This window comes from Pelodiscus sinensis, chromosome 1 (genome assembly GCF_049634645.1).
Source record: "Pelodiscus sinensis isolate JC-2024 chromosome 1, ASM4963464v1, whole genome shotgun sequence".
NCBI classification, from domain to species: Eukaryota; Metazoa; Chordata; order Testudines; family Trionychidae; genus Pelodiscus; species Pelodiscus sinensis.
In genome coordinates this window covers 85,116,704-85,128,748 of record NC_134711.1, presented here as the reverse complement: position 1 = coordinate 85,128,748, position 12,045 = coordinate 85,116,704, and the positions used below count along the sequence as shown (strand labels likewise).

At 43.5% G+C, this 12,045-nt stretch overlaps 1 protein-coding gene across 1 annotated transcript in view; it reads right to left on the bottom strand.

The window, feature by feature from the left end:
- The window catches only part of UTP20 (UTP20 small subunit processome component), an 84,129-nt gene that overhangs the window by 43,403 nt on the left and 28,681 nt on the right, over positions 1 to 12,045 (bottom strand). Inside the window, exons 22-29 of the mRNA XM_075934286.1 lie at positions 11,151 to 11,339; positions 10,108 to 10,198; positions 7,820 to 7,905; positions 7,006 to 7,131; positions 6,137 to 6,303; positions 5,238 to 5,446; positions 3,774 to 3,917; positions 302 to 381 (exon numbers count right to left, since the gene is read on the bottom strand). Coding sequence (XP_075790401.1) covers positions 302 to 381; positions 3,774 to 3,917; positions 5,238 to 5,446; positions 6,137 to 6,303; positions 7,006 to 7,131; positions 7,820 to 7,905; positions 10,108 to 10,198; positions 11,151 to 11,339 — 1,092 coding nt within the window. The remainder of the gene's footprint in view (positions 1 to 301; positions 382 to 3,773; positions 3,918 to 5,237; positions 5,447 to 6,136; positions 6,304 to 7,005; positions 7,132 to 7,819; positions 7,906 to 10,107; positions 10,199 to 11,150; positions 11,340 to 12,045) is intronic.

The window sequence follows — 12,045 nt, the reverse complement described above, 5'->3', positions numbered from 1 at the left end:
CTTTTCTTGTTATGGCTTTCTGAACTACGATGGACAGCACTGCTCTGGGGACTATTTTGGGACAGTTCTCTGGCCTGAGTTATGCAGGCAGGCAGAGATGATCACAATGATCCTTTTTGGCCTTAGAAACTATGAAGCGTAGATACTGATGAAAGTACACTCTTGGCAGCCATTTTTTACCCAATAACCAATAACTTCCATCAGCTTGCGAGGAGACATGACTATCTTTCTTTCTGTGTGTGTGTTTACTCACAGCAGACACTAGGCATTTATCTTGCTCCTCCACAAAGTAAAAGTTTACCTGGGATTTTTGCTCCAGATATGAATGAGTTTAAGTAACACAGTAGGAGAATACTGGCTCTCAGACGCAAGCCTGCTGATCTAGAGGACAAACAGAGGATCCATCACAAACCAAAACAGCGTGACCAAGTATAGCTATTTAAAGCATCACATTTAATAAACAAGTTTAAAACATTTATCTGTGAATGATGAATAAACTTTTTTTAAAAAATCATTGCTCGCTTTTCAATCCCTTCGATACTGCCGATAGCTACTAATGGAGCATCTTTTGCTCCACCTTAAAAGCTTGAAAACAAGATTATCCCAGCTACAATTTTTGTCCTCCAATTGGGAGTCAATTTTCCCTGCCTTTGTGCTTTGCAGTGGCAGCCAAAGTCACTGTCTCTCACTTATATTCCTGCCTGCAGCAGGATCACAACATTAGTGTGACAGAACACCTCTATTATGTGGTGGCTGCTACTGAGCAGTCGGGAGATAATCCATGTTCTTTTGGCGCAGTGTTTCTCAACCTTTTATATATATCTATCTATATCTATATATATACACACCTGAAAAAGTATATGAAAAAGTACCCCTCTTTAAAAAACCAAAATTATAAGTACCCCCAGTACCTACAGTTTTCAGATACACAATTTTTTTTCTACCATTGCAACACATTTGTTTAAACAACTTACTCGTAGCTGAGCGGGTGATGAAATTTTTGTGTGTAAAAAGTACAAAAATAATAAAGCGCTGTAAAATTTAAAACAAAAATTCAGTTTTCTCCCAATTTCAGTTGTGTTGATGTATCCCCCAGACTGCTCTCAAGTGCCCCTAAGGGTACTCGTATCACTGGTTGAGAAACACTGGCTTAATGCACCAGTATGCCAAACATGGGGTTTAGGGTTGCTCAGTCTGCCCTGAAAACTGGACTGTGAAAAACTGAAATTGAGGCAACATAGGGAACAGATCTAAGTCTTAGAAAGTTTGTTTTGTTGCCCAAAAAGGTCAGGTGTCCCACTGCTCTGTATAAACCAGCACTTTTCTGATCATATCAGAAAAAAGGAATCTTTACAGCAATCGAAGGCTACATCTACATTGGCATGATCTTGTGCAAATACTCTTTAATGTAAGAGTTCTTGTGTTAAAGTATTTGCACAAGAGAGCGTCTACACTTGCATGTGCCTTTGCGCAAGAGCATCCATGCCAGTGTAGACACTGTCTTGCGCAAGAAAGCTCCGATGGCCATTTTAGCCATCGGGCTTTCTTGCGCAAGAAATTCATGTTGCCTGTCTACACTGGCCTCTTGCGCAAGAACAGTTGCACAAGAGGGCTTATTCCTGAGCGGGAGCATCACAGTTCTTGCGCAAGAAGCACTGATTTCACACATTAGAACGTCAGTGTTCTTGCGCAAGAACTCCCCGCCAGTGTAGACAGGCAGCATGTGTTTGCACAAAAGCGGCCGCTTTAGCACAAGATCGTGCCAATGTAGACGCAGCCTTAGGGAAAAGAAGTATGCTAAGCTGACTACAAGTCCCAATTATACATTTTTGTGCAGCGAGCTAACATTAGGAAACTCCAATTCCAAGCACAAAAGGATTAGATTTCTCCCTCCTCCCACATCACCTCAGAAGCCTCATGGTTTCACAGCCTTTAATGCACAAAATGAAATGATTCTTCTGAAAAAAAAAAAAAAAAATCTCCAAGAGAAAATCAATGGCTGAAATTCCTCTAGAGGGAGCTACTGGATTATTTCTGGAGCCAGTATCCTATTGTTTGTACAGCTATCTTCAGCGCTGGGTAACCAGAGAGTGGCAGCTGGTTGGCCCTCTTATGAAAACTCAAGGTTGACTCTTCTCACACACACATTACAAGCAAATGGCATCTAAGTGATTTCTATGCAGTAAATATTTAAATTATCTAGTACATAGATTAAAGAGTTTCTATGCATCTGGGCATAATGCTTACATTATCTAAAAGTATGACATTTAGTTAAAGTCACATGACATATATAGTACACAATCTGTAGTATGTCAAATTAAGGTTAACAATATAGTTTAAATTCGAGTATCTAAATATTGGGATTCATCACTCAAAGTTTTACTAAGAGTAGCTTGTGGAAAGCAAGTACAGGCAGTCCCCGGGTTACGTACAAGATAGGGACTGTAGGTTTGTTCTTAAGTTGAATCTGTATGTAAGTCGGAACTGGCGTTAGCCGCTGCTGAAACTGATCAGTTTCAACCGTGGCTGAATCTGGACGCCAGTTCTGACTTACATACAGATTCAACTTAAGAAACCCAGGCGTCCCCAAGTCAGCTGCTGCTGAAACTGATCAGCGGCTAATTCCAGGAAGCCTGGGGCAGAGCAACTCTGCCTCGGGCTTCCTGTAGTCAGCCGCTGGTCAGTTTCAGCAGCGGCTGACTTGGGGATGCCTGGGGCAGAGCAGCTGGGGTGCTGCTGGGTTGCTCCAGTAGCGTGGCTCCTCGGCGCTACTGGAGCAACCCAGCAGCACCCCAGCTGCTCTGCCCCAGGCATCCTGATTCAGCCGCTGCTGAAACTGACCAGCAGCAGCTGAATCAGGACGCCTGGGGAAGAGCAGCTGGGGTGCTGCCGGGTTGGTCCGGAGCGGCGCTGTGGGACCAACCCGGCAGCCCCCAGCAGCTCTACCCCAGGGGTAGGCAAGAAAAGCCTGGTCTGCTGGGGGATGGGGCACTAGCTGCACCCCCCGCAGTAGACCAGGGAGACGGGGGTGGCGAGACCGCCCAAGTCCTCCACGGCTTTGCTCCGTCTCCCTGGTCTGCTGACCTGGGAGACGCGGAGCAAAGCCGCAGAGCACGCGGGCAGCGGGACAGTCCAGGCGCGCCGCGGCTGTCCCACTGCTGGCGTGCTCCGAGACTTTGCTCCCCATCTCCCTGGTCTGCTGGTCAGACCAGGGAGACGGGGAGCAAAGCCTTGGAGCACGCCCGCAGCGGGACAGCCTAGGCGCGCCGCGGCTGTCCCACTGCGAGCGTGCTCCAAGGCTTTGCTCCCCATCTCCCTGGTCTGCTGGTCAGACCAGGGAGACAGGGAGCAAAGCCGCGGAGCACGCCCGCAGGGGGACAGCTCAAGTGCGCCTGGGCTGTCCTGCTGCAGGCGTGCTCCAAGGCTTTGCTCCCCGTCTCTCTGCAGACCAGGGAGACGGGGAGCAGCTCTTCTCGCCCCGGAGGACGGGGGCGGCGGACCGCGGCGCATCTGGGCATCCCGCTGCTCCCGTCCTCTGTGGCGAGAAAAGCCCCGTTCGTAACTGCGGATCCGACATAAGTCGGATCCGCGTAACTCGGGGACTGCCTGTATAGCGCTGAGTGTAGGTTGTGCTTCAGTAACTAAGCATTTAGAACAGGTTGTCCCACATAAGTACAATCCAACAGAGAAGTTATGACTGTTTCTTTCCAGACTTTGTTGATCTTTACATACTAGATAAACCATCATAAAATATATTACTTTGCCAACATTACCTGGGGCCATATCACTGCCTCAAAAACAGCATCAATCTCGTCCACTGTAAAGCTGTAGGTCTCAAAATCAGAAAAAAACTCAGCCACAAGTTTGATCCCAAGACGCCTCAAATTTTTCAGAGGGTTAATAAACCTGAGTTGGATCTGGAAAACAAAGACAAAAATAACTTTTCTTGCTGCAATACATAGCAAACTAGTCACCCTGCAATGAATTACTGTATTTAATCAGTCCTGGATAGGACTGACTCGTGCTTGGATACTGTATGTTTCCTCCTGTTTGCTACTGTGAACAAGTTACCTTTATCTGGTAAAGATGATGAAGTGTAGACAAGGCCTCTAGGTAACACTTTCAAAAGCTCCTAAATGACTTAAGAAACTACTACTTCTTCCTCTTACCCCACCATGCAAACATCTGCCACCTTTGTCTGTGTGAGGCAGATGATAATTTTTATATGCCCAATAAACTAAATCTGATTCCCATTCTATTCAAGCAAGAGGAAGAAGTGAGTTTGTTTCCTCAAGTGACATGCTCTATTTAAGGACATGGACACATTCCATACTGAAAGTGAACAGTAGGAAACAGTAAAACTGTAACTGAGCTCAGAACTACAAAAGTAGATATTTAACTCTTCAGGCAATATCATCTTGCAATAAATGATTATCAACCCACAGGAATTTCTTGCAATAATTATCCAAGATAAACAGATTTCACATCCTTCTCTGCACTCTTAACACCTCACTAGCTAATGAAGTGTTAAATTAAGATTAACAAGTGACAGCATGGTGCTACAAATATCTCTCCAAGAGTTACTCAGTCACAACTGAAGCTGAGAGACGGCATTACCTGAATAACTTTAAAGCACAAAAGTGATTACTCCAGACACAAATAAAATTACTTGGGGGAAAAAAAAAAAACTTCTTTCCTGATGAGAGATATTTGTATGTGAATATAATGCACCACTGTAAATCAGATTATGGACAATAACCATCAGAAAATTACCCCTTCTCTTATTGTTGATTCTGGCTACAGCACTTCAAGTAACATGAGGGAAACCATATTATGAAAAAAAAAGCCCACAATTTTTCTTTACCTGTTCTATTCTAGTCCAGAAAAGACTCTACATGCTCAAAACAAACTCCTAATTTAATGAAATGCAGTGTTCTAATTCTGGTTTGTAGGAATTGTTACACGCACTGTTTTAAAATGCATATTTTACTAAATAAATTCAACACTGACTGAATTACCAACAATTTAACATTTTAAACAACTATTGCCAGCAATATACTCTTTCTATATAAACACTGCAGCATTTTAAGACTAACGTTGCTAGCCTCTACTTGTATCCATCTTTCTATTATTTAATGGTTTCTGAAGCTTTACTCCTTTTTGGCACTAGGCAGAATTTGAACCAATGGAGTTGAAAACAAGAGGGACAGACAGAGTGAGACTATCCTGTTCTTTACCTTTTCTCTTTGTTGAAGGATGTGGGATACTCTCGCTGTCATACAAAGTAAAATCTGTAAAATCTCAGGTAAGTACTGACTGATCAGATGGCCCATGTTTTTCAGTACAATCTCAAGACTGTTGAACAGACTGTGCTGGCGGCCTAGAGGCAGGACTTTAGATAAATCCAGTTCTGATATTGTTTGGAGTACGGCAACCCGGCAAGGGCCTACAGAAGGGAGAAGGACAGTGAAAATGTATCAGTTCACCTTTACCGTGGTAAGAAAGGGCTTGATTTCAATGGGCCAAATGTCAATGTCTGAGATTTGTCTCAATGTGAGAAAGGGCGGCAAAAGCTGACCCTAAATTGCAAGCTCTTTAAATGCCTCCAATTCAACTTCTTAAGTAAAAGCAGCAGCAGCCATCCTGCGCACGAGGCTCCTGGGGAACCCCAGGAGCGGCAGCTGCCCACGGCCTGGGCACTCTGTGAGCAGCTGCCGTCCCATGGCCGTCCCACACACGGGGTCAGGGGAACCCCAGGAGCAGCTGCCGCTCCACACAGGGGCCAGGGCTGGGGAACCCTGGGAGCAGAGCCCTGGGAATGGTCTGGGGGCAGCAGAGCCAGGCAGGTGGGACCAGAGGAGGTCAGGCCTCCAGGTTCTCCCAGGGCAGCAACCAGGAGGGGAGCTCCAGGAGGGCCCAGACTCCTGACCTCCTCTGGCCTGGCAAATTCCCTACTTTGGGACCACTCCGATCCCGAGAGTACTGGACCAGAGAAGTTCAACCTGTAGTACATTGTACAGCAGGGAAGGGAAATGGTGGTCAAGTGCACAGGGGAAACCTTGACTTTTTTTGTCCTCCCCATACCCACGAGGTAAGGAAGAACCATTATCCCCAGTTTCCAATGGAAGAAGCATACCTGAAGCGAAATGCTTCACAGGTTCAAAAAGCAGGTCCAGAAACATTCTAATCTCCTCAGGCAGTGAACCAGCAAGGAACCTCAGAACAATTGACATTCGAGTGCCCGCAGCGGATTTGCCCTGAGTTTTGCTCCCAGTTTTGTTTCTCATCCGTCCATACAAAATTCTTCAAAAGCCAAAAAGAAAGAGCATTAGTGAGTTCTCCATTAGCTGCCTGTTTCTAAAGCATTGCAGGAGAGTCTGGCTGGTTCACAGCCTTTATTTAGAAAGTATATGCCTGAACTACATGGCTTCACCAGGTCACTGGAAATTTTGCGAGTGATGTGAATGGAAGCACAGCATCATGCCAGCATGAAGACAGCACCCCTCAGCTATAACTCTTTCACTGTAAATCGATATTCCATATATTTATCAAACAAATCCAATACCCTGAGGATGAGAACCTCTCAGATTTCTTCTTAAGAGTTTAAAAAGATGAACTTCTCTGGAAAACACAGGCTTTACTCAAGCATTCAACGATACTACAGACAAAAAAGTACGATGGGGAATACCATGTACAACGGGGTGGGAAACCTAAGGCCCGGGGTTCGGATGTGGCACAAAATCTGTTAGCCTGAGCCCTGGTGTGAGAGGGGAATGTGGGGGTGTCTCTCCTTCTCAGTTGGGAGCCATGTCAGTGAGGGTTTGCTTGTGCGACCCCCAGCTGATTTTTCTGTGGGTCAGTGCCCCTCAACCCAAGTAAAGTTCCCCACCCCGATGTACAATAATGAACAAGGAAGTCAAAAACAGTTGTATTTGCATTATGTTTTGTCTATAGCCATCATTTTATTTTAATATGCAAAGGTTATGCAGTGATTCACCCACGTACCTCATCAGAACAGGGACGAGATCTGGTCGGTGTTGCACTTTAACTATAGTGTTCTCCTCAGATATGCTGAAATGGACTATTTCTTCTTTAAAGCTCTTATCTTCCAATAACCTTTGTAAGTTCTCCCTGCAAGTATTAAAGCAAATAAAAACATCTCTATACAATTTATTAAAGTATCAAAAGAGTAAATAAACCAAGTAGTTACTACATAGACCAATACGTTTCATACAAGGTTCTGTAAGGGGTACCTAAGCAAATGCAGTAGTGTTGGGCTGATAGTGTTACCTAATGGTTATAAAGAACTACAAAAATCCTATACTGAACAGAACACAGTTGGCCACTACAGACCATGATGGGTGTGGATGAGGGGAAAAGTTTTAGTTTTTAGAAAGAGTTCATATCTGATAGATAAAAGATTGCAGGTTTTCCATTTCTGAATGAACATGATCTTCCTGCACTCCTCCTCCTCTAAAACAAAATGGTAATTCTCCTTTTTGGGTATCTGCTTTTCAAGTCTATTCCAGGTTACGTTCTGTGACTGTATCTAGATCTCAGTTACAATAACATGGAGATGACAACATCTTTTTCATATTTATAGTCTATAAAAACTTTTTTTTAGTTTCAATATAAATAGGAGAAGCTTTTTAAACTCCATCCATCTCCAAATTCAGATTTGGAACTGAAAAGTTCACTTTTCTTGGGTCCAGAAAGTTGTAGATATTTCTCTTAGAAGCGGATGATGCCAACTATCGAATACATTTATGATAAGATACACAGTAATTCAGCTGCACTGGAAGAATTGTAAATCTCTTACTTGTATGGCAGTAGGTGGGGATGCTTGTAAGTCATGATGCAGTCAAGGGCTATTTTTTGCACATTCTGGTCTTGATGGGACAACAGCTGAAGATAACATGGTATAAGAAAGGAAAATTAGGAGGAAATCCAAATAATACATACTTCTCTTTATATCACCATATCAAGATGATTCACTCAAGGCAGAATTCAGTCCTTAGACTGAGGTGGGGGGAAATAATTATCTAACTCAGGGGTGGGGAATCTTTTTAGGGTCAGGAGCCACTGACCCACAAAAAGAAATAGTCAGGGGCCACACACAAGTGAGAAGCAGGAAGACTGGAGCACCAGTGCAGGTTCCCCAATGCTGGAGGGGGGATCCTGAGCCTCACAGGCCAGTATCAGGCAAGCCAACAGCAGCATACAGCCCCCAGGTCTTAGGTTCCCCACCCCCAGCTACACTAAAGGGATCCACAATAAATGAAACTTAATTTTAGAACGGTCATTTAAGATGACACTCATTAGCAAATATTTCCTATCACTATACATGCAAAATAGATCACTACAGAACAAAGTAGTTGTTTGTTTCTAAAAAAAACACACCACAAAAAATCCAGGACATCATTGCTACCATTTGATGACATAGATGCTGGAACTAAGGATGCTGTGGGTTAGGGATGCAATAGTGTAGTCAATTAACTAATAAGCAAAAGGTTATAGGTTAATGCTATAGACTACATACATTTCCTCCCCCTCCCCACCACCACTTCCAGTAATTTTTTTTAGCAGGCTAGCCAGCAGCCCAGCTCAGTCCTGGCTCATGCTGGGTCCGGGACTTACCCCTGCTGCAGCGCTGCATTTACAGTGTATCAGGAACCAGGCAAGCAGCTTGGCTCAGTTCTGGCTGCTAGAGGCAGAGGCAGCAGTGCAGGGCGACAGACAACTGATCCACGAGGGGAGCTGGTTTTTAAACTGGTTCCCCTCACGGACCAGCTCTCGCCTGGCACCCCACGTTGCTGCCTCTGACACAGACGCAGCAGTGTGGAGTAGTAGGGGGCTCCTTGGGAGTGGGGCTGGAGTGCACCGGCTGCTGGCCTCACCCCCAGGGACTACAGAATAGTCAAGTAACCAATAAGAATTCATGAGGTTAATCGACTATTCAATTAACTGTTATTTAACATCCCTACTGTAGGTGAAGTAGCACCCTCTGGTATGAAGTGATTTCCATCATACACAAGGTTTATAATTTAGTTCAATGGCTCTCAGCACCCCCTAACAGAAATTATTCCAGTTCCCTTGTTTGATGGGAATTAAATAAACAAATCATAAACTTATGCTTTAATAAGTTATTTGTATTGAGAGTCTTTTGCAAGATCACTTTCAGACCAGCATCAGCTCAGGCTTTGTATGTGTGTGTCACTATGTAACACAATGGATTAGCTAAAATCATTCCAAAATGTGCATGTCACATAGAAAAGGCATAGAGAACATCACAGTTGTTAAAAAGAGAAATACAAAGGGGGGAGGGAGGGAATAATCAAAAGCCCATCAGCAACAGTATTAAGGGATGAATGCCCCCAGTGGCCAGACTAAGAGGAATACAGAACACTATCAAAAACCTCACCCAGTTCTTTAGCTTCATGATAAACAGCACATATCAGAATCCCCATATTTAATGTGTTCTGTTCTATGCATTCTAAAGGCATAACAATACAGCAATGTGCTAGAGCACAGAGCTAACAAATAAGAGTAGATAAATGCCTGTTTTGCAATATTCAGTTGTTCTTCAGACTTGCAGTACCACAGAACGAATGACTAACTGGTATATACTGAATGTTTATTCAACAGATACAATCAGACACCCAAGTTCATATCTGATAGGTAATCATTAAACATGTTTTGTTAACGGAGACAAGATGCTGGCGATTCCCTTTGCAGAACACTTTTATAGGGACCTATTTCAACAAAATTCAAGTTGACAAATTCAGTCTGGTTTTCTGAGGGAGCCCTCTTTAAAGAGCGTATCCTAAATTTATACTTAATTTCCCTTACAAATTACTTTTCCACCTTTCTCCTCATTCCCATATATGTTTATAAGGCCCTGTCAGACAAAGTCAAACCACACATGTTCCCAGCTCACAGAAGCTATGGTGAGTTTGGGAGCCACAGGAAGCTCACCATGGGGTCTGGAAGCCTCTGTCCCCAATATTCATGGATTCACCTTTCACAGTGGTGCCAGGAACTCATCCACCGTGAATGGTGAGAGTTTACTGCATATTTGTTTATTAAGCAATGTAAAAGTATTATCACCTGATTGTACAACTCATTTAACTTTGGTTCCAGATACAGTGCACGTGGATTCGAAAACTTGGAGAAAACTTGCAAATGAGCTATTAGCTGCCTGAAACAAAAACAAAACACACCTTTAATAATGAAACAGATACACATCCTGTCTTATTACCAACAGGTAGGGGGATGGTCAATATGTAGGGCTACATTTACCAACAGGCTCAACTGGCAGTGGAAGGATTTGATTAAAACCAGTGAAGAGTAAACTAGAGCTGGGTAAACTAGAGCTGTGACTGAGACTCACCACCCAAGAAAAGCCACATCTCCACTTGCTGGAAAAAGGGAGAGGTGTGTGTGGAAAATTTACTCATTGTGTGGAACACAGATGTCACAATAGCATGTATTTATAGTAAGAAACACCAAAAACATGGGTCCAGAACAAGGACATCAGGGCCAAAATTTTCAAAAACGAATGTCTAAAGCTGTACATGGGGTGCCTAAATCTGTACATGGGGTGCCTACAATGGGTTTCAAAAGGGCTGCACACCCATCAGCCCCCCTGACTTGAAAAGAAAAGCAAAGATAGAAACAGAGGTAACAGTGATTTCCACACCAAATACTAACTTGGGGGGTCCTACTAGGGTTGCCAATCCTCTAGGACTGTCCAGGAGTCTCCAGGAATTAAAGATTGATCTTTTATAAAAGATGTCATGTGACGAAACCTCCATGAATATGTGCAACCAAAACTTACAACTCTAGACCCCGCACCATTTTTGCTTCAAATTATGCAAAGTTATGACCTATCACCCATCTTATGGTAGTGCCCAGAGACTCTGCTGAGGGCCCCCTACTAGTGCCCGGTATTGCAGGGGAACAAGATCCCTACCCTCCAAGAGCTCACCACCTCACAAAAGACTGGATCAGGCGTAAGAAGGGGAAAGGGACGCACATACGCCCAGTGATCTTCACAAAGTCAGTCATCCCATTCCTAAAAACTTTTAAAAACACTGAATGGTTAACATTTCCTTTTCACTTGCTCCCTGCTCAAACAAAGCAAAACTCACTTTGCCGCAGCTCTTCGCGTTTTCTTTTTTTGCAGCCCTTCAACCATTGGTTCTTCCTCTTCCTCCACCTCCTCTTTCTCAGCTTTGTGTGTCTCTTGAGTGGTTTTTTCTTCTTCTACTGCACCTCTGTTTTTCTTTCTAAGATCCTGGGTTGGAGCCAGCAGAGAATCTGCCGGGTAATACTCATTGCTATATTAAAAATAAATCAAAAAATAGAATAGCATCTTCTGGAGTGAGGTTTATTTGAAGCTGTCACAACTGGAAGTTCTGATTATCAACAGAATGGTACCTGGTGACATTGTCCAGTTAAAGATCCCCAAAGGGATCTTTGCCATACCATTTCAGCATGCAGATGGGCATTTCTTTTACAGTGGGTGGCAGAGATACTTAAGGATATGAGCAAATGTAAAGGAAAAAGACGAAAAAGAAAAAACATATAAAGGATGAAGATCAGAAAAATATGGTCAGGAAGATGACTAAGTGAATTGTTATAGGTCTGTAAATACAATGGGAGGGGTTTTATTTCAAGTTGGTGGTGGGGTGTGTGTGTGAAAACGTAAGTTAGGAATCGATGATGGATTACGTATTGGAAGCCCTCTCACATGAAAACAGGTAAAAGCAGTCCAGGCAAATCACTAGGAAATACACTGTAAAAAAGAATCAAGGACTGGCAGGGGAAATAGAGAGGGTGTAACTGAAAGCCCACTGGAGTGAAAAAAAAAAAAAAAAGACTCCCACTGATTTCAGTGGGAACTGAACCAGGCCCTAGTTACTCAATAAGGTCTTTTCCCATCTCAATCTTTCATAACTCTGAATAAAGATGCACTTTCATTTCATAAATAGGGTAGACCAGGAAGAACCTCATCTTCATGTGCATTTCCAAGACACTGAAACT